The sequence below is a fragment of the Mobula birostris genome, chromosome 16 (genome assembly GCF_030028105.1).
Source record: "Mobula birostris isolate sMobBir1 chromosome 16, sMobBir1.hap1, whole genome shotgun sequence".
In the NCBI taxonomy this organism is placed as follows: Eukaryota; Metazoa; Chordata; class Chondrichthyes; order Myliobatiformes; family Myliobatidae; genus Mobula; species Mobula birostris.
Window position 1 is genome coordinate 73,380,287 of NC_092385.1, and position 22,490 is coordinate 73,402,776.

At 42.2% G+C, this 22,490-nt stretch overlaps 1 protein-coding gene across 1 annotated transcript in view; it reads right to left on the bottom strand.

Moving 5' to 3' along the window:
* Positions 1-22,490, bottom strand: part of celsr3 (cadherin, EGF LAG seven-pass G-type receptor 3) — a 359,789-nt gene that overhangs the window by 137,436 nt on the left and 199,863 nt on the right. Inside the window, exons 14-15 of the mRNA XM_072280082.1 lie at positions 19,712-19,832; positions 16,822-17,005 (exon numbers count right to left, since the gene is read on the bottom strand). Of these exons, the coding sequence (XP_072136183.1) occupies positions 16,822-17,005; positions 19,712-19,832 (305 nt within the window). The remainder of the gene's footprint in view (positions 1-16,821; positions 17,006-19,711; positions 19,833-22,490) is intronic.

Consider the following 22,490-nt stretch of genomic DNA (forward strand, 5'->3'; position numbering starts at 1 on the left):
GTTTTTGTGTTGTTTTACGTAGTTCAGTGTAGTTTTTGTATTATTTCATGTAGCACCATGGTCCTGAAAAACATTGTCTCATTTTTACTGTGTACCGTACCAGCAGTTATGGTCGAAATGATAATAAAAAGTGATGTGACTTGACTTGACTTGATAATGTCCCCCCTCTCTTTCCACACGGCATAATTAGGCTGACCATATTTTTTTACCTTAATGCTGGATAGAAGATACGAAGCAGTAACACCAAAGCCTCCAGGATGCTGATTATTCTTGACGATGTGGTTGGCGCTCTCCTAAATGGACATGATATAGTCACCACTGTCCTTTGACTGCAGCAAGGGGTTTGATGGGTGTTTCGAAGTACGTCATTACAATAAGATTTAATTATCTCTTATTGACACGTCTCAGTTTGATCTGTCCCAATCCTGCACATGCTGGTGGTGATTAGCAGAATGTGACCGCTCGAAATAGAGCTGCCCTGCCCTTTTGCTGCGGTTGGTGTTGCTGCTGTGAGCATAGTGAGGCGCTGCTGAGGCTGGCCGTGCGTGTGCATTGTGGTGTCGTGTTGCGGTTTCCACGGAAGGTGGAATCGGCTCTGTGAGCATCGTGGGACGCTGCTGAGGCTGGCCGTGCGCACGTGTCGTGGTGTCGCGTTGCGGTTTCCACGGAAGGTGGAATCGGCTCTGTGAGCATCGTGGGACGCTGCTGAGGCTAGCCGTGCGCGTGCATCGTGGTGTCGCGTTGCGGTTTCCACGGAAGGTGGAATCGGCTCTGTGAGCATCGTGGGACGCTGCTGAGGCTGGCCGTGCGCGTGCATCATGGTGTCGTGTTGCGGTTTCCACGGAAGGTGGAATCAGCTCTGTGAGCATCGTGGGACGCTGCTGAGGCTGGCCGTGCGCACGTGTCGTGGTGTCGTGTTGCAGTTTCCATGAAAGCTGGAATCGAGTGTGGAAAGCTCGGCCTCCTGACGAGTGAGCAGTTTTATACGAATATAACCCTCACCTTTGGATGCATTCTGTAAGTTAGCGTACTTTAAGTCCATTTAGTCAAGTACTGCTTTAATGCACCGTTTGGACTAATTTGAGGGCACAAACAGATAAACGGAATGAGAATTTTAGTAAGGTATAGATTGAGTTAAGAGGCACAAGAAAGGCTGAGGGAAACTTGGTTTACAAATACCTAAAGTGCCAGAATTTGCTGTGCCTGGGTCAATTAAATTCTATTCCGGCTGATACCCCAAAAAACCAAGACCATGAGACATAGGAGCAGAGTCTAATCCATTTCCTTCTCAAACACCATTCACCTGCCTTCTCCCCATAACCTTTCGTGCCCTAATTAATCAAGAACCTATTAACTTCCCTCAAATGCATGCAGCGTCCTGGCCTCCACACCCACCTGTGGCAACAAATCGCACAGATTTATCACCTTTTGGCTAAAGAAATCCCTCCTCATCACTGTCCTAAATGGATATCCCTCTATTTTGAGGCTGTACCCTCTGGTCATAGTCTGTCCCACCAAAGGAAACATTCTCTTAACATCCACTCTATCTAGGCCTTTCAACATTGACAGGTTACAATGAGATACTCCGTTATTCTTTGAAATTCCGGTGAGTACAGGCCCAGAGCCTTCAATCGCTGCTCAGATAACACTAACATTCTTGTAATCATTCTCCAGAACCTCCTCTGAACCCTATCCAATGTCAGCACATCCTTTCTTAAATAAGGGGCCCAAAAACAGCTCACAATGCTCCAAGAACCCACCAGTGTGATATACAGCCTCAGCATTACATCCTTGCTTTTATATTCTAGTCCTCTTGAGATGAATGCTAACACTGCATTCATGCTCCTCATCACCAATTCAAACTGCAAATTAACTTTCAGAGATTCCTACACAAGAACTTTGCACTATGGATTTTTGAATTTTCTCAGTTTAGAAAATAATCTATATTTATATTCATTCTACCACAATACATGACCATACACTTCCTGACACTGAATTCCTTCTGCAACCTCTCTGCTTCCTCAGCACTGCAATGCTCCTACACCTATCTTCATATCATCCACAAACTTGACTACAAAGCAACCAATTTCATCATCACTGACATACAATGCAATGTAGACCCTTGTGGAACGCCACTACTCACCAGCAGCCAATCTGAAAAGGATACCTTTATAAGACCATAAGACAAAGGAGCAGAAGTCGGCCATTTGGCCCATCGAGTCTGCTCCGCCATTTTATCATGAGCTGATCCATTCTCCCATTTAGTCCCACTTCCCCGCCTTCTCACCATAACCTTTGATGCCCTGGCTACTCAGATACCAATCAATCTCTGCCTTAAATACACCCAATGACTTGGCCTCCACTGCTGCCCGTGGCAACAAATTCCATAGATTCACCACCGTCTGACTAAAAAAATTTCTTCGCATTTCTGTTCTGAATGGGTGCCCTTCAATCCTTAAGTCATGCCCTCTCGTACTAGACTCCCCCATCATGGGAAACAACTTTGCCACATCCACTCTGTCCATGCCTTTCAACATTCGAAATGTTTCTATGAGGTCTCCCCTCATTCTTCTAAACTCCAAGGAATACAGTCCAAGAGCGGACAAAAGTTCCTCATATGTTAACCCTCTCATTCCCAGAATCATTCTAGTGAATCTTCTCTGTACCCTCTCCAACGTCAGCACATCCTTCCTTAAAAGTAGTGACCAAAACTGCCCACAGTACTCCAAGTGAGGTCTCACCAGCACCTTATAGAGCCTCAACATCACATCCCTGCTCCTATACTCTATTCCTCTAGAAATGAATGCCAACATTGCATTCGCCTTCTTCACTACCGACTCAACCTGGAGGTTAACCTTAAGGGTATCCTGTACGAGGACTCCCAAGTCCCGTTGCATCTCAGAACTTTGAATTCTTTCTCCATTTAAATAATAGTCTGCCCATTTATTACTTCTGCCAAAGTGCATAACCATACACTTTCCAACATTGTATTTCATTTGCCACTTCTTTGCCCATTTTTCCAATCTATCCAAGTCTTTCTGCAGACTCTCCGTTTCCTCAGCACTACCAGCCGCTCCACCTATCTTCATATCGTCAGCAAACTTAGCCACAAAGCCATCTATTCCATAATCCAAATCGTTGATGTACAATGTAAAAAGAAGCGGCCCCAACACGGACCCCTGTGGAACACCACTTGGTAACCGGCAGCCAACCAGAGTAGGATCCCTTTATTCCCACTCTCTGTTTCCTGCCCATCAGCCAATGCTCTATCCACGTATGTAACTTTCCCGTAATTCCATGGGCTCTTATCTTGTTAAGTAGCCTCACGTGTGGCACCTTGTCAAAGGCCTTCTGAAAATCCAAATATACAACATCCACTACATCTCCCTTGTCTAGCCTACTGGTAATTTCCTCAAAAAATTGTAATAGGTTTGTCAGGCAGGATTTTCCTTTAAGGAATCCATGCTGAGTTCTGCCTATCATGTCATATGCCTCCAGGTACTCTGTAACCTCATCCTTGACAATCGACTCCAACAATTTCCCAACCACCGATGTCAAGGTAACAGGTCTATAATTTCCTCTTTGCTTCCTTGCCCCCTTCTTAAGTAACAGAGTGACATTTGCAATCTTCCAGTCCTCCGGAACCATGCCGGAATCTATCGACTTTTGGAAGAATCATCGTTAATGCCTCCACAATCTCCACAGCTACTTCCTTCAGAACACAAGGGTGCATTCCATCTGGTCCAGGAGATTTATCTACCTTTAGACTATTCAGCTTCCTGAGTACTTCCTCTGTCGTAATTGTGACTGCGCACACTTCTCTTCCCTGCCACCCTTGAGTGTCCGGTATACTGCTGATATCTTCCTCAGTGAAGACTGATGCAAGATACTCGTTCAGCTCTTATCCTTATCTCCCATTACAATTTCTCCAGCATCATTTTCTATCGGTCCTATATCTACTCTCACCTGTCTTTTACTCTTTATATACTTGAAAAAGCTTTTAGTATCCTCTTTGATATTATTTGCTAGCTTCCTTCCATAGTTAATCTTTTCCCTCTTAATGATCTTCTTGGTTTCCTTTTGTAAGGTTTTAAAAACTTCCCAATCCTCTGTCTTCCCATTAATTTTTGCTTCCTCGTATGCCCTCTCCTTTGCTTTAACTTCTCTTGTCAACCACGGTTGCATCCTTTTTCCATTCGAAAATTTCTTCTTTTTTGGAATATACCTGTCTTGCACCTTCCTCACTTCTCACATAAACTCCAGCTACTGCTGCTCTGCCGTCTTTCCCGCCAGTGTCCCTTTCCAGTCAACTCTTATTCCAACATTGTGGCACCTTGAAACCTTCTGAAAATCGAAGTACACAACACTCACCGATCCTCTGGCTATCCTGCTTGTAATTATTTCAAGGATTGCCAACAGATTTGTAGTGTGTCTCCAAATACAGTGAAACTACATCTGTAACAATCAACTCCAACATCTTTCCAATGACTGAAGTCAGGCTAACTGGCTTATAATGTCTTTTCGTCTGCCTCCCTCTCTTCAAGAGTGGGGTGACATTTCCAATTTTCCAGTCCTCTGGAACTATGCCAGGATCTATTGATTCTTGAAGGATCATTACTAATGCCTTCACAATCTCTTCAGCTACCACGAACTCTGGTAAGAAAAAAGGTGGTAGCATGTGCTTTTTAGTCCATTCTTTTTAGTGTTTGGATGTGGGGCTATGTCAACCCCTTGTTCCACTGACTTAAAACAGCTAATGATCAAACGTAGGCAATTCTACTTGTCTCAGGAAGTCTGATCTGTGATCCTGACTGCCAGCAGCCGATTATAAGCAAGCACTCGTGAAACTGCATGATGTTATCTGAAAGCAAGAAACAGCCTATCCCAGTGCATTTCAAATTATAGCCAGTGACTTTAACCAGGCCTGTTTGAAGAAAACCCTGCCCAATTAGTAACAGCGTGTAACCTGTTGCACCAAGGTCCAAACACACTAGACTACTGCTGTGCTACGATAAGGAATGCCTATTATTCCTTTCCTAGACTGCATTTTGGCAAATCTGACCATTTGGCTGTACTCTTACTACCTGCATACAGACATAGCTGAAAAAGCAAGCATCTAGAGATCAAGACAACGAACAGGTGGTCTTGGGAAACAGAGGAACAGTTACAGGATTGCCCTGAGTCAGTGGACTGGGCCATGTTCAAACATTCATCGGAGGACCTGAATGACTGCAGCAGGGTTGTAAAAGTCTATTAAAACAGCTTTAGATGAGTGTGTCCCCATGATATTGTTCAGGGTTTACCCCAATCAGAAACCCTGGATGAACTATGAAATCCAGAATTTGATGAGGGCCAGATCAAAAACATTTACGTCTGCAGATCAACCATGCTACAAGAGGTGCTTGTATTATCTCCGGAAACCCATTTCATGGGCAAAGTGGAGATTTCAGACTAGACCAGAATTGAGGGATGCTTGACAGCTATGGTAGGGTTTGAATGCCATAACCTTTTTCAAAGTTAAATCTAGTGACGTAAGGGAGAGCTTCACTTCCAGTTGAACTCAATGTCTTCTATGCTCACTTTGACCACCAGAACAGGGAGGAACCATTGCGCAGCGCCATGTCTCCCGAAGATCCTTTGTTCTCAGTACCTGAAGATGACGTACAAGCTGCCATTAAGAGAATGAATCCAAGGAAAGTATCTGGTCTGGATAGAGTATCTGGCTGAGTACTGAAGACATATGCTGACCAACTGGCTGGGGTGTTCACAAATCTCTTCAACATCTTGCTCCAGCAGTGTGTGGTATCCACCTGCTTCAAGCAGGCTTCAATCATACTGATGTCCAAGAAAACCGTGGTAACCTGTCTTTATGACTATTGCCCAGTAGCACTTACGTTCATAGTGATGAAGTATTTCGAGAGGCTGGTGTTGGAATGCACCAGCTCCTGTCGGAGTGGCGACTTGAATCATCTCCAATTTGCCTACTGAAGCAACAGATCCACAGCAGATGTCATCTCACTTGCTCTTCACACAACCCTGAAACATCTGGACAGCAAAGATGAAAACATCAGGATGTTCTTTAGTGATTACAGCTCACCATTTAATACAACTCTTAAAACCAATCTATAAGCTCAAAGACTTTGGTTTCAATACATCCTTGTGTAATTGGATCCTGGATTTCTTCACTTGCAGAGCCCGGTCGGTTTAGATTGGCAAAAATATCTTCTCCACAATCTCCATCAGCATAGGTGCACCACAAGGATCTGTGCTTAGCACATTGCTCTACTCACTTTACACCTATAACTATGAGGATAACAACAGCTCCAACACCATATACAAATTTGCTGATGACAACACTGCTGTGGGCCATATCAAAGGTGATGATAGATCAGCATACAGGAGGGAAATTGAAAATTTGGCTGAGTGGTGTAATAACAATCGCCTCTCACTCAATGTCAACAAGAGCAAGGAACTGACTGTAAACTTCAGGAGAGAGAAACCAGAGGCCCATGAGCCAATACTCATCGGAAGATCAGAAGTGGAGAGAGTCAGTGACTTTAAATTCCTGGGTGTCACTATCTCAGAGGATCTGTCCTGGACCAAGCATATTGCAAAGAAATCACAATAGCGCCTCTACTTCTTCAGGAGTCTGTGCAGATTTGGCATGTCAAAAACCTAGGCAAACTTCTATCGATTTGTGGTGGAAAGCGTACTGACTGGGTGCATTATGGCCTAGTATGGGAACACCAATACCTTTGAGTGGAAAATCCTACAAAGGGTAGTGGATTCGGCCCCGTACATAATGGGTAAAGCCCTCCCATCTACTGACCACATCTACATGATGAAAAAGCAGCATCCATCAAAACACAAAATAATCTGCAGATGCTGGGGTCAAAGCAACACTCACAACATGCTGGAGGAACTCAGCAGGTCGGGCAGCATCAGTGGAAAAGATCGATCGACGTTTCGGGCCGGAACCCTTCATCCGGCCTGAAACGTCGATTGATCTTTTCCACTGATGCTGCCCGACCTGCTGAGTTCCTCCAGCATGTTGTGAGTGTAGCATCCATCAAAGATCCTTACCACCCAGGACATGCTCTTTTCTTGTTGCCACCATAAGGTAGAAGGTACAAGTGTCTCAGGGTTTGCACCACCAGCTTCAAGAACAGTTACTAGCCCTCAACCATCAGGCTCTTGAACAGAAGGAGATAATTACTGTGTTTCTGGTGTACTCACAACCAATGGTCTCACTGCAAGAACTCTATCTTGTTATTTCATGCTCTCATTATTTATTGTTATTGATTTATTTATTTGCATCCGCATAGTTTGTTGTCCATTGATCCTGTTTACAGTTCCCATTCTGTAGATTTGCTAACTATGCCCGCAGGAGACTGGTATGAGGTGACATGCATGTACTCTGAAAACAAATTTTCTTTGAACTTCTTACCCTTGCAGTTTCTTAACCCTACCCACAAGGTTTCTACATCTTCTGATCCTATGTCACCTCTTTCTAAAGACACTACCTCTGCTGGTAAACTAGCCTCCCTATCCTCAGTCCCATCACTCAGGTTCCTCTCCCCCTGCCAAATTACAGTGCCTATAAAAAGTATTCAACCCCCTTCCCTTTGAAGTTTTCATGTTTTATTGTTTTAGAACATTAAATCACAGTGGATTTAATTTGGCTTTTTTTTTTGACATTGATCAACAAAAAGGACCCTTTCAGGACAAAGTGAAAATAGATCTCTACAAAGTGATCTAAAGTAATTACAAATATAAAACAGTATAATTGATTGCAAAAGTATTCATACCCCTTTAATATGACACATGAAATCATCACTAGTGCAGCCAATTTGTTTTAGAAGTCATATAATTAGCTAAATGGAGATGTGGGGAGGAGAAGATGGCGGCGCGATGCAGCGTGCGCGGCCGCTCCGAAATGATACCGTATTTGTTTAGTAGGTACCGTGCACGATCCTGATTTGATGGAGACAGATGTGAGAAGCACAGAGGAACATCTGGAGAAACTTCTGAAATGCCTGCTTCGCTGCCGTTGCTACTGTGCGATCGAGAATCTCTGGAGGGGAAGGTCCCAAATCCTCGGCTTTGCCTATTGCCTGTTGCCGGGGCCGGCGTTGAAGCGCCCGGCAGAGATGGTGTTCGGTGTCAGAGGCTCAAAGTTTTTGGACAGACTCAGAGTCGGCTGTGGTCGGGTGCTGCATCGGCAAGTTTGCGGCGCTGGAGGTTCATGGCAGGAAGATCGTTTCTCTTCCTTCTACTGTCTGTACTGTCTGCGTGAGACGATGGGAATTTCGAGAGACTTTGAGACTTTTTATACCATGCCCATGGTCTGTTCTTTATCAAATTACAGTATTGCTTTGCACTGTTGTAACTATATGTTATAATTATGTGTTTTTTGTCAGTTTTTTTTTTAGTCCTGGTTTGTCTTGTGTTTCTGTGATATAATTCTGGAGGAACATTGTATCATTTCTTAATGCATGCATCACTAAATGACAATAAAAGAGGACTGCGTGTCCTCATAATCTAATCTAACTGCGTCGCCACCCACTGCTCCAATCTGCTAATTAAATTTACTGACGACACCACATTGATTGGCCTAATCTCAAAAATAACAAGGCAGCCTACAGAGAGGAAGTCATCGTCCTGACACAGTGGTGTCAAGAAAACAACCTCTCCCTCAATGTTGCAAAAACAAAGCAGCTGGTTGTGGACTACAGGAGGAATGGAGACAGGCTAACCCCTATTGATATCAATGGATCAGGAGATGAGAGGGTGAAAAGCTTTAAATTCCTTGGCATACACATTACTGAGGATCTGATGTGGTCTGTACATACTGGCTGTGTGGTGAAAAAAACACAACAGCACCACTTTCACCTCATCCTGACTGGCTGCATCACCACCTGGTATGGGAACCAGACTTCCCTCAATCGCAGGACGCCGCAGAGAGTGGTGCAGACAGCCCAGCACATCTGTAGATGTGAACTTCCCACTATTCAGGACACTTACAGAGACAGGTGTGTAAAAAGGGCCCGAAGGATTTTTGAGGACCCAAGTCACCCCAATCACAGACTGTGCCAGCTGCTACCATCCGGAAAACAGTTACGTAGCATAAAACCCAGGACCAACAGGCTCCGGGACAACTTCCACCAGGCTATCAGATTGATTAATTCAAGCAGAAACAATTGTATTTCTATGCTATATTGATTGACCTGTTGTCCTATTTATTACAAATTACCATAAATTGCACATTTAGACAGAGATATAACAAAGATTTTCACTCATGTAAAAGATGTAAGAAATAAAGTCAAGTCAATTCAACCTATGTCCAGAGAAGATGTTTCAATTGATGGTAGTTAAAAATACACCAGTATCTGAAAGATCCAACAGCACCATGAAGGCAAAAGAACACTTCAAGCAACTCTGCAAAAAGGTCATTGAAAAGCACAAGTCAGGAGATGGACACAAGAAAATTTCCAAGTCACTGAATATCCTTGGAGTACAGTTAAGTAAATCAAGAAATGGAAAGAATTAAAACAGCTGTAAATCTGCCTAGAGCAGACCGTCCTCAAAAACTGAGTGACCGTGCAAGGGGACTAGTGAGGAAGGCCACCAAGAGACCTATGACAACTCTGGAGCTTCAGCAGCTGAGGTGAAGAGACAGAGCATACAATTGTTGCCTTGGTGCTTCACCTGTCACAGCTTTACGAGAGAGTGGCAAAGAGAAAGCCACTGTTGAAAAAACCCAGATGAAATCTCAGCTAGAGTTTGCCAGAAGGCATATGGGAGAACTCTGAAGTCAGCTGGTTCTATGGTCTAATGAAATCAAACTGGAGCTTTTTGGTCATCAGACCAAATGCTATGTTTGGCATAAGCCAAACTCCAGACATCATGAAAAACACACCATCCTTACTGTGAAGCATGGTGGTGGCTGCATCATGCTGTGGGGATGGTTCACTGCAGCAGGCCCTGGAAGGCTTGTGAAGGTAGAGAGTAAAATGAATGCAACAAAATACAGGGAAATCCTGGAGGAAAGCCTGATGCAGTCTGCAACAGAACTGAGACTTGAGAGAAGATTTGTTCTCTAACAAGACAATGACCCAAGCATAAAGCCAAAGCTACACAGGAATGGTTTAAAAACAACAAAGTTAATGTTCTGAAGTGGCCAAGTCAGAGTCCAGACCTCAATCCAATTCAGAATGTGTGGCTGGACTTGAAAAGGGCTGTTCCACTCACGATCCCATGCAATCTGACAGAGCTTGAGCAGTTTTGTAAAGAAAAATGGGGGAAAATTGCAGTGTCCAGATGTACAAAGTTGATAGAGACCTACCATTCAGACTCAAGACTAATTGCTGCCAATGGTGCATCTACTAAGTACTGACTTGAAGGGGGTGAATACTTATACAATCAATTATCTTGTGTTTGATATTTGAAATTAATTTAATTCACTTTATAGAGATCTGTTTTCACTTAGACACACAAGTCTTTTCCTGTTGATCAAAAAAAAAGCTACATTAAATCTAGTGTGATTCAACATTGTAAAACAATAAAACATGAAAACTTCCAAGGAGGGTGAATACTTTTTAGTTGTAGTTGTAGCATTGTAGTTTAAACCCTGTCTAATAGCTCTAGCAAACAAGTATTTTACATAGTGTAGGTTCCTGCTCTTCAGAACTGATTTTCTGCACTCAATCTACTTTGTCATAGAATTCACAAATTAATTTCACGTTGCAGACTTCAAAAAGTTTGTTACACACAGATTGCTATTTCACAGGGAAATGTAAGCTTCAGGCACGAGTTACTACATGTGCAAAATTATACAATCTTCAAGTCTCATTATATGCTGAGCACATTCAGAAACCAGTTGGGTTTCACAATTGATTTAATGGCGCAACCGACTCCCACAGCATTTAAAAATTATACTCTATACAAATTAATTTGTAGATATGTTTTGAATTATTCTAGTAACATTAAATAAAACAAAATCAAATAGCAGTGCATTTTAAATTGTACTGTTTGGTCACCGAATTATAGGAAAGATGTCAATAAAATTGAGAGAGTACAGAGCAGGTTTACTAAAATGTTGCCTGGGTTTCATCTCCTAAGTTACAGAGAAAGGATGAACAAGTTAGGTCTTTATTCTTTGGAGCGTAGAAGGCTGAGGGGAGACTTGATAGAGGTATTTAAAATTATGAGGGGGATTGATAGAGTTGATGTGGTTAGACTTTTTCCATTGAGAGTGGGGGAGATTCAAACAAGAGGACATGGGTTGAGAATTAGACGACAAAAGTTTAGGGATAACATGAGGGGGAACTTCTTTACTCAGAGAGTGGTAGCTGTATGGAATGAGCTTCCAGCAGAAGTGGTTGAGGCAGGTTTGATGTTGTCATTTAAAGTTAAATTGGATAGATATATGGACAGGAAAGGAATGGAGGGTTATGGGCTGAGTGCAGGTCGGTGGGAATAGGATAAGGTAAGAGTTCAGCACGGACTAGAAGGGCCGAGATGGCCTGTTTCCGTGCTGTAATTGTTATATGGTTATATGGTTATATAACAGATTTTTTCCTGTTTCAAGATGGACGTCATCGATAATTGCTCACTGAACATGTAATCTTCTTGAGGTACTTGACAGGGTCAATGCGAGGCTGGTATTTCTCATGACTGGGGTGTCTTGAGCCAAGGGAATGAGTCTATAAGTGAGGGACAGAGATGGGAAGACATTTCTTCATTCATATTCACTCTGTTCAGGAGGGCTCATATTCCAAGTTTAAGACAGACACTAATGGAGTTATTGCAAGAAGGTGACATTAGGTAAAAGAATTGTCATAATCTTGTTAAATGGTAGAAGTGTAAAGGGTTGAATGGGTTACACATACTGAAGTCCCTTACTTTAAGTATTGCCCTCATTTAAATGAACAATCAGTTAAACCGCATGAGTTAACAGTCATATTGCAAATTAGTTCATCAGGAAACTTGAATTATATTTTGCTAGAACTAACTGTAGGTTGTATCTATTAAATATCTACAAATATCTATCACAAACAAAAGTTAATGAAGACTATCAATTCAGGGATTTATTGCGATGCAAACTAAAATATTTTCAACAGCAGGATCAAATTTCTTCAAAAGCTTGATGAATCATAAACATAACAAACTATTTTTCATTTAGAGGAAGTGCTAAACTATTATTGTTTTTACATACAATAAAAGCTGGTACATGTTTCTCAGCTTAATCGGTCATGTAAAGATCTATGCAAGAAGAGCTTTAAAGGAGATTCCTGCTGATACGTTTTCCCAAAGAAACGTACATACTGTTTATACCAAATGTGAAGATTCTATCAGGAGGATTTCATACATCTCATTTATACCAGTTATATTAAAGTTTCCATCTCTGTGATATGCAAGACTGCTTTTCTAAATATTTTCCAGAACAGATCAAAGACAGGAGTATACAAACTAAGAAGTCCTAAGGGACTATAAAATTAATAAAAAAGGAAAAATTGACTTTGAAAGAAAACTGGCAAATAACATTAAAACAAGGGGTTTTATGGATATATGAAAATGAAGGAGCTAGAGCAAATGTGGGATCCTCTGGAGCAGGGGTTCCAAACTTGGGGACCACGGACTTAATACTATTGGTCTATGGCATAAAAAAAGGTTGAGAATCCCTGCCTAGAGAGTGAGAATTGGAAATTAACATTAAGAAACAAGGAAATCCAGATAAATTAGCTCAATACCTTGCATATGTCTGTTCAGCCAGCAGTGTAAATGCCCCAAAGATATGATAGACTAGTTTTAAACAGAATGGTAGAACTTGAAATAAACACTATCACAAAGGACAATGTATTAGAAAAACTAATAGGACTTCAGACACGTGAGTGCTAGGTTCTGAAAGTTTGCACCAGAAGGTTTTAAAGGAAATGGCTGCTAAGTTATAAGTAAGTACCAGAGGATTAGAAACCTGCAGACATTACTTTAGAAAGGAGAAGACAAAAAGTCGGTAACTATCAGCCTGCTAACTTAACATCTGTTGTTGACAAGATGCTGGAGTCTTTAATCAAGAAACAAACATAGTGATTTAGTGAAGCTTAAGATGTAGATGTGACTTGGTTGCTCAGGAGACATTTGACAATGCACTACATAAAAGGATAGTCTGGAAGAGCCAGTGGTGCAGAGGGAAATAGTTAGCGCTGACTGCAGATTAGTTATGGCAAAGAAAACAGAACAGACGTTTTTTTTTGTGTTGCAAAGATGCAACTAGTTGTGTGCCACAGGGAGTGGCTTTTGGCCCTCAATTATTTATAATTTATACTAATGACCAGGAGGAGGAGACACAGTCTAAGATATCCACATTCGCTGATGACATGAAAATAAGTGAGAGGGTATGTTTCACCAAGAATTTTTGAACTCTTTAACAGGATGCAGATAGGTTGTGAGTGGGTAAAAACTTGGCAAATGGAACTTTATGTGGGAAAGTGTGAGGTTATTCACTTCAGTAAAAGCAGTCTAAAAACAGACTAGCACTGAATTGGAGAAAGACTGCAGAGGAGTGAATAGATCTAGTTGTACCTGTGTAGAATTCAAAGGAAGTCAGTAGTTAAGAAGGCAATGCAGATATTAGCTTCATTGCAAGAGGATTTAAATTTAGTAATGGGGAAGTATTATTATAAGTGTGTGTGAGGCCACACCTGAAGTACTGTGGCAATCTAAAATAGATTGACAAAGCTACCTGCAGTACAAGAGGGCTGTCCAATCACAAGTGGCTAAAGAAATTAGATCATGGTTTTTGAAGTTCAGAAGAATAAAGTGTGATCTTATTCAAACATAGAAGATCTAGGGGGCAAGACAATATGTTTCTGCCAGAATCTCAAATGAAGGAAAGTAGTCGTGACACAAATGGGTAGTGATTTATCTTCAGAGCAAAGGCAGATGAGGCCCGACTTTATAGGGGTATATAACATTAATAGAGTGGACACTCAGCACCTTTCACCCAGGGCAGTGAAGCACCTTCAATAACTCCAAAAGACTGAGGTTGGGTAAAATACTGAAAGGCTTTTATTCGCTGTACAATACGACCTCCATGGTGAGTGTCTGCCCCTGGACTGAGGGGGAGGGGCAAGACGAAACCACCTTTATTCAGGGATCTGTGGGAGGAGCCACATTCAGCAGAGGGGCGTGTCCAGACAGTTAACTCAATTACAACACATATATGGTTTACCACAGGCAGCTAATACCAGAAGACATCTTTTTTTAAAGTAAATGGAGGAAAGCTTGGGCGAGATGTCGGAGTTAGATTTTTTTTACACTGAATGGACCGTGCCTATAGGATGGTGGTAGAGGCTGACATGCACTTCAGTAGGCACATTTAGGAGACTCTTTGATAGGTACATAGATAAAAATAAAGGAGGATTGAAGGCAATGTGGGAGGGAGGGGTTAGATTGATCGTGGAGTAGGGTTGTATACACTCAGTGGCCATTTTATTAAATACACCTGCTCGTAGCTGCAAATGTATAATCCACTAATCATGTGGCAGCCACTCTCTGCGTAGATACATGCAGACTCGGTCAATAGGTTCAGTTGTTGTTCAGACCAAATATCAGAATAAGAAATAAATGTGATCTAAGTGACTTTGACTGTGCAATGATTGCTGGTGCCAGACGAGGTGGTTTGCGTATTTTCATAGTTGCTGATCTCCTGGGATTTTCATACCCAATAGTCTCTAGAGTTTAGAGAAAGGTGCGAAAAACAAAAAAAAACATCCAGTGAGCCATATTTATGGGCGCAAACATCTTGTTAATGAGAGAGGTCATAGCAGAATGGCCAGATTCGTTCAAGCTGACAGGAAAGTGACAGTAACTCAAACTATGCGTTACACCAGTGGTGTGCAGAAGAGCATCTCTGAATGCGCAATACTTCAAATCTTGAAGTGGATGGGGTACAACAGCAGAAGACCACAAACATACATGCATACATTTAGTGGCCACTTTATTAAGTACCTCCTGTACATAATAAAGTGGCTACTGAGTGCGATTTGACACATTTTAGACTGAAGGGCAGGTAATATGCAGTACTGTTCTATATCCCATGTAATTTAAAATTGAAGAGTGTCAGTATTTCTTGCAGAAGGTTGGAAATCTCTGGGATTCTCTTCTTCGGAGAACTCCAGAACTCCCTACAAGAAGAGATACAGCAGCCTGAGATAGAAGAGGAGTTGTGACCGGGGAGTAGACAACTGTCACGTAGGGTAGATAAGCTGTAACTGAATTATATATAGTGTCCTCTCTAGCCACAGGTGAGGTCCCGGAGGACTGGCAAGTGGCCAACGTTGTACCTGTACTTCAGACGGGAACAAGGGAAAACCCTGGGGACTACAGACCGCTGAATCTCACATAAGTTGTAGGGAAATTGATAGAGAAAATACTTAGGGATAGGATATTTGAACACTTGGAAACTCATAGCCTAATTAGGGAGAGCCAGCATGGCTTTGTGCATGGTAGGTCATGTCTTACCAACCTGAGTTTTTTGACAAGGCGACAAGAGAGACTGATGAGGGTAGGGCAGTGGATGGTGTCTACATGGATTTTAGTAAGGCACTTGACGAAGTCCATCATGGGAGGCTAACACAGAAGATTGAGGTGCATGGGGATCTGCGGTGAATTGGCTGTTTGGGTTCAGAACTGGCTTGCATACAGAAGGCAGAGGGTAGTGGTTAAAGGGATTTATTCAAACTGGAGGTCTGTAATTAGTGGAGTTCTGCAGGGATCTGTGCTGGGACCTCTGCTGTTTGCAATGTAATGATGTGGATGAAAATGTAGATGGGTGGGTTAGTAAATTTGCAAATGATACCAAGATTGGTGGAGTTGGTGATAGTGTAGAAGGCAGGCAAAGAAATCAGCATGATCTAGATCATTTGTAGATACGGTCTGAGAAATGGCAGCTAGAATTTAACCCAGATAAATGTGAAGTGTTGCACCTCGGTGGGGCAAATGCAAGGAGACAGTACGTTGTTAAGGGCAAGGTCCTTAACAGTGTTGCTGAGCAGAGGGATCTTGGGATCCAAGCTCATAGCTCCTTGAAAGTGGCTACACAGGTCAATAAGGTTGTTAGGGCAGCTTATAGAATGCTTGCTTTTATTAGCTGAGGCATGAAGTTCAAAAGTCACGAGGTTATGATGCAACTTTATAAAACTCTGTTTAGGCCACACCTGGAGTATTGTGTACAGTTCTGGTCGCCCCACCATAGGTAGAGTGTTGAGACTTTGGAGACGGTGCAGAAGAGGTTTACCAGAATGCTGCCTGATTTAGAGAGCAGGTGCTATCATGAGAGGCTGAGGAGAGATCTGTTAGAAGTTTACAAGATTATGAGAGGCATACATTGAGTGGACAGAGAGCATTTGTTTCCCAAGTTTGAAATGCAGCATTGAAAGTGAGATGGGGGATGTTCAAGGGGGATGTGAGGGACATTTTTTTTTAAAACCCAGAGTCATGGATGCCTGGAATGCTCTGCCTGGTATGGTGGTAGAGGCAAATATATTAGAGGTTCTTAAAAGATTTTTGGATAGACACATGCTTGTAAAGAAGATAGAGCAATATGGACTACGTATAGGTAGGAGGGATAAGTGTTTAGGTGTTTTTGATTAGCTTTTTAGCTGGTTTGGCACGACATTGTGAGCCGAATGGCTGGTTCCTGTGTTGTACTCTTCTAAGTTCTATGAGTAACAAGGTGGGCCTGAGGGGCCACGTAACAATTACTGCTGTTTATTTTTAATATCCTTTTATAAATTACCTTTGGAGAATACTTCTTACCTTCACATCCACTGTGCGTGACCTCTGCAAAGGGATTATCACACTGATTACACTGACGTCCAATCGCTCCCGGTCTACAGTGACATTGGCCGGTTTCTTGATCACATGACCTGGAAAACGAGCCAATGGGATAGCAGTCACAAGGTAGGCATGCATCGCTTCCAACAGGACGATAGTGAAATTCCTGAAAGAACAAAAACAAATTCACATTAATTGAGTTTACATGAGGGATTTTATAATTAAAACATGAGGAATTTCTAATGACCAAAAACATATCAATCATAATAATATCTCATTAATCTATAAATCATATACGCTGTGAATTTTAACCCAATTTTAAATAAAACGAGTACCCTGTATTTTATTCATATGACATTAAACATGGCTGGTTTTCAGGACTGAACATTTTTGACAGGTACAGATCTGCTCTTTTGTACATGATCTTGTATTCAAATCCAGCTCAAACAAATCCAATGCTTCACAAATTGCATTTTCATAAATGTTGAATACAAAGGATAGAACATGAATGTTAAAAAATTATTCCATTTTTTAAAACTCTGAAAACATTTCTAATGTGGGCAATGAAATATATTGTTTTGAGGCTGCAATGCAATGTGTGACAATGGAATTGAAAATGAAAACTAGAAAGGCATGCACACACTCAGTGACCACTTTATTAGTACACCTGCTCATTAATGTAAATATCTAATCAGCCAATCATGTGGCAGCAACTCAATGCATAAAAGCATGCAGACATGGTCAACAGGTTCAGCTGTTGTTCAGAGCAAACATCAGAATGGGAAAAATGTGATCTAAGTGACTTTGACTGTGGAATTATTGTTAGTGTCAGACGGAATAGTTTGAATATCTTAGAAACTGCTGGTCTCGTGGGATTTTCATGCACAACAGTCTCCGGAGCTTACAGGGAACAGTGCAAAAACAAGAAACACCGAGTGAGCTGCAATTCTGGGGGCAAAAACCTTTTTTTATATGAGAGGGGTTAGAGGAGAATGGCCAGACTGGTTCAAGCTGACAGTAACTCAAACAGCTATGCATTACAATAGTGACATGCAGAACAGCATCTTTGAAGACAGCAGAATACCACAGCAGCTTCCACTCCTGTACCTAAAAGTGGCCACTGAGTGTAGAAGCTAAAGAAAACAAAACAAAGTCGCTACATATACTCAAAACAGAACATGAATATTGTCACAAACAAGAGGAAATCTGCAGATGCTGGAAATCCAAGCAACACACAACCACAGAACTTCCTCATGAATCAGCAATCTATCTTCTTACAGCTTCTCAGTTGCCAATAGGAGGTTAATAAATGTGAAAAAAACAATAGAACACACACAAAATGCTGGAGGAACTCAGCAGGCCAGGCAGCATCAATGGAAAAAAGTACAGTCAACCTTTCCCAACCTGCGTCGGGTCTCACTGATATAGTAGAGGCCACACCAGGGGCAGCAGACACAGTCTATGCTCCCAACAGACTCACAGGTGAAGTGTCACCTCACCTGGAAGGACTGGTTGGGGCCCTGAATGGTAGTGAGGGATGAGGTGTAGGAGCAGGTGTAGCACTTGTTCCACTTACAAGGATAAGTACCAGGAGGGAGATCAGTGGGGAGGAATGAGTGGATATGAGAGTTGCTTAGGGAGCAATCTCGGTGGAAAGCAGAAAACCGCTTTGCCGGGCGACACAGGTCAGGAGACTACTTCGCTAAGCACCTCCGCTCCATCTGCCAGAAGACTGGGATCTCCCAGTGGCCGCTCATTTTAGTTCTATTTCCCATTCCGATATGTCTATCCATGGCTTCCTCTACTGTCACGGTGAAGCCATACTCAGGTTGGAAGAACAACACCTGATATTTCATTTGGGTGGCCTGCAAACCTGATGGCATGAACATCGATTTCTCAAACTTATGATAATGCCCACCACCCCCCTCTCACTCACCATTCCCCACCCCCTTTTCCCTCTCTCACTTTATCTCTTTGCCTGGCCATTGCCTCCCTCCAATGCTCCACCCCCTTTTTATTTCTTCCATGGCCTTCTGTCCTCTCCCATCATATTTCCCCTTCTCCAGCCCTGCATCTCTTTCACCAATCAACTTCCCAGATTTTTTAATTTACCCCTTCCCCCACCTTCTAATTCTACTCCTTGTCTTTTTTCTCCAGTCCTGCTGAAGAATTTCGGCCGAAAACATCAACTTTACTCTTTTCCATAGATGTTGCCTGACCTGCTGAGTTCCTCCAGCATTTTGTGTGTTGCGTCAAGAACACAATTGTCAGTTTAAAGTGAGTGGAAGGGCTCCTCCCACCAACTGGTAGTGCAATGAGCTTGTGATTTCGTATGAAACAAGTTTGAGTAGTCTCATTTTCCAATAATGGCTAATATACCTAACAGTAATTAATAATAATAGTGGTTAATATACTTAATAATAAGTTAAAAAGTTGCTTATACTTCAACACACACTAGATAAAACATCAACTGCTCTGAGAAACAAACATCAATCTAGTGAATAAACTAGCAACTTTCTGTGGGTTTAAAATACATTGCCAAGGCAGAATCATTATGATGATTATAATGTTTATAATGAATAATGAGAAATACGTTGTATCTCTATGATCCAAACTGAAGAAATTGCTGCCTGTAGCAAGTGGAAAAGCATACTACAGAAGTGAACTAATTGAGAGGTAGTAAAACATTCGACATAAAGTTAGTTTGATGGAACTAAACATAGAAAGGTGAATCTAAAACTCAGTATGGGATGTCTGGGAAAGAGTTATTTTGCTTGTCAGAGGTTACAATTTATAATATAAAATAAGGCAACACATATCCATACTTAAACTTGCATGCACTCTCAGGGGGAAAACGGAGGATGACACCCACCTTACAATGGCATTGGCCGTTTGTCTTGTTGCAGTCAGGATCAAAACCCTTATTGATATCACAGTTGCAAGGCCCACATGTTGGGTTTCCCCACCATCCTTTGGGACACTGCTGGTCAATTCTAAACCAAGTGTTAGAAGTGGAAAAAGATCATTATATGTAAAGACACATGTTAAAATACAGTCTCTCATATCTCAAAGCACTTTACAGCCAATGAAGTACCTTTGAATATAATGTCAGGATTAAAGCATTTCAGCTTATTGATACAAAAATCAATCTTTGGATCTTTATATTTTAAATTCGTCTGTATGCTAGTGAAGTGCCATATCACTGAGAGGAAGGTTGTACGTTCCCAGCCACAAATCTCAACAAAAGGCTAGAGACAGACTTCAGCATATCACAGACAGTCACAGAGCAATACAGCATTGACGTAGACATTTCAGCCTAATGAGTCCATACCTACCACGGTGCCCACCCAGCTAGCCCTAATTTGCAGTTTCAGCCCCTACTCTACTGAGCCCTGCTTCTCAATGTACCAATAAAGTGCTTCTTAAATGATAACTACTTAACTGCGTCAACTATTTCTTTTTGCAACTTGTTCTGACTATGGCTAAGCATAACTCAAACTCGGTCATTAAACTGGTTGACAATACCACTGCTGTTAGCAGAATTTCAGATAGTGACGAACAGCCAGACCAGGAGTGAGATAATTTAGCTGGTTGAGTGGTGTTGCAACTTCAGAAAAACCAAAGAATTGATCGTAGACTTCAGACAGAGCAAGTCGGGAGAACACACCATTCTGATATCAATCATATTATGGACTTCATCCAGGAGTCAGAACTTTCTGCTGGGTGGGAAGAAGTGTAACCAAGTGTGTCCTAAAGTTTAACTGACTACAGGAGCTTTGTGACTGATTATCAAATCTGTCTATACTATCCCTTGGGCCTTAAGAGCCACATAATTACAGATACTGATATCACTGCTTGGGGGAAAGATGGTGCGGGGGTTGAGGGAAAGGGGGTGGGGGGGTTGAGGGAAAGATGGTGGGGGGTGGGGGGGTGGGGGGGCTGAGGGAAAGATGGTGGGGGGTGGGGGGTGGGGGGTGGGGGAGGGTTGAGGGAAAGATGGTGGGGGGTGGGGGGTGGGGGAGGGTTGAGGGAAAGATGGTGGGGGGTGGGGGGTTGAGGGAAAGATGGTGGGGGGTGGGGATTGGGGGGGTTGAGGGAAAGATGGTGGAGGGTGGGGGGTTTGAGGGAAAGATGGTGGGGGGTGGGGGGTTTGAGGGAAAGATGGTGGGGGTGGGGGAGTTGAGGGAAAGATGGTGGGGGTGGGAGGTGGGGGGGTTGAGGGAAAGATGGTGGGGGGTGAGGGAAAGAAAGCGGAGAAGGAGTGGGATAGGGACTTGGGATCAGAGGTAGGCAGCTGGGGAGAGATAGATTATTGTGAAGGGAGAAATAAAGGGGATGAGGAGGTAGTGAGTAAAACCAAGACAAAGGGAATATAAGAATAAGAAATGATAGTGGAGAAAGGTCTGAAAGTGAGGAAGATGAACAAGCTCAGAGAGGAGGTGTTGTCATAATTAGGTTTAATGAGAAGGCTCAGGGACATATGAAGAAATTTAACCCGTTTGTGCTAACAACAACTCTGGCAAATAAGATAGGGGAAATAGTATTTGCAAAAGTCCTTAATGATGGCAACTTATTGGTAAGATGTGTGAATGAGGAACAACTTGAGAAAGCACCAAGCTAAAAAAGATAGGAAAATGCAAGGTGGAATACACTGGGAGGATGGGAGCACAAAATAGTGGCTGTAAAGGAGTGATCACGGGGGTACCAATGAGTATAGATCTGGAAGTGTTAGAGAGGAGTATCAAAGGAGGGAAAGTAATGAATGTTCAAAGACTGAAAACAACAAAGGAGGGAGTGAAAAAGGAAAGTGAATCAGTATTGATTGAATTTGAAGAAGAAAGAGTGCCAAGGAAGATGTTCCTGGGTTTCATGAGTTACCCAGTAAGGGTGTATGTGCCAAAGCCACTGAGGTGCTATAATTGTCAAAGGTTTGGACACATAGCTAAAAACTGTAAAAGGCAGAGGAGATGTGCTAGATGTGGGGGTGATCATGAATATGGAAAGTGCGGAACAGAAGTTCAACCAAAATGCTGCAATTGTGGAGGAGCTCATAATGTTGCATATAGTGGGTGTGAGGTTGTGAGACGGGAGAATAAAATTCAAGAAATAAGAGTGAAAAGAAAGATCACTTATGCAGAAGCTGTAAGAATGTCATGAGAACAGAATAATGCTCCTAATGAACAGGGAGCAATAGGGATACGAGAGATGCAACAAAGAACAAATGACAGGATTTATGTAGACAAAAAGGCTCTAGTAACATTCATTTGCATAAGTGATTAATAGTACGGCTGAGGTAAAGTCAAAAAGTGACAAAATTCAGCTGGTGGTAAAAGCAGCAGTAAACCATTTAGGGTTAGTAGGACTGACATGGGAGGAAGTGAGGGAGAACCTCACTAATCAGTCAAGCCAGGAAGTGTCACGTGTTGGTTAATACTAATTATGGTGATTCTTTTACAATGGAATGCAAGGAGCTTACTGGCCAATAGCCAGGAATTCAAGCACTTTATTAAAGAAATGGTTGTAAAACCAGATGTAGTGTGTATTCAGGAAACTTGGTTGAAACCAACTTTAGACTTTGTGGTATATGGGTATACAATGATAAGAAAAGATAGAAATCTAGGGAGAGGAGGGGGTTGTGCTATGTTAATCAA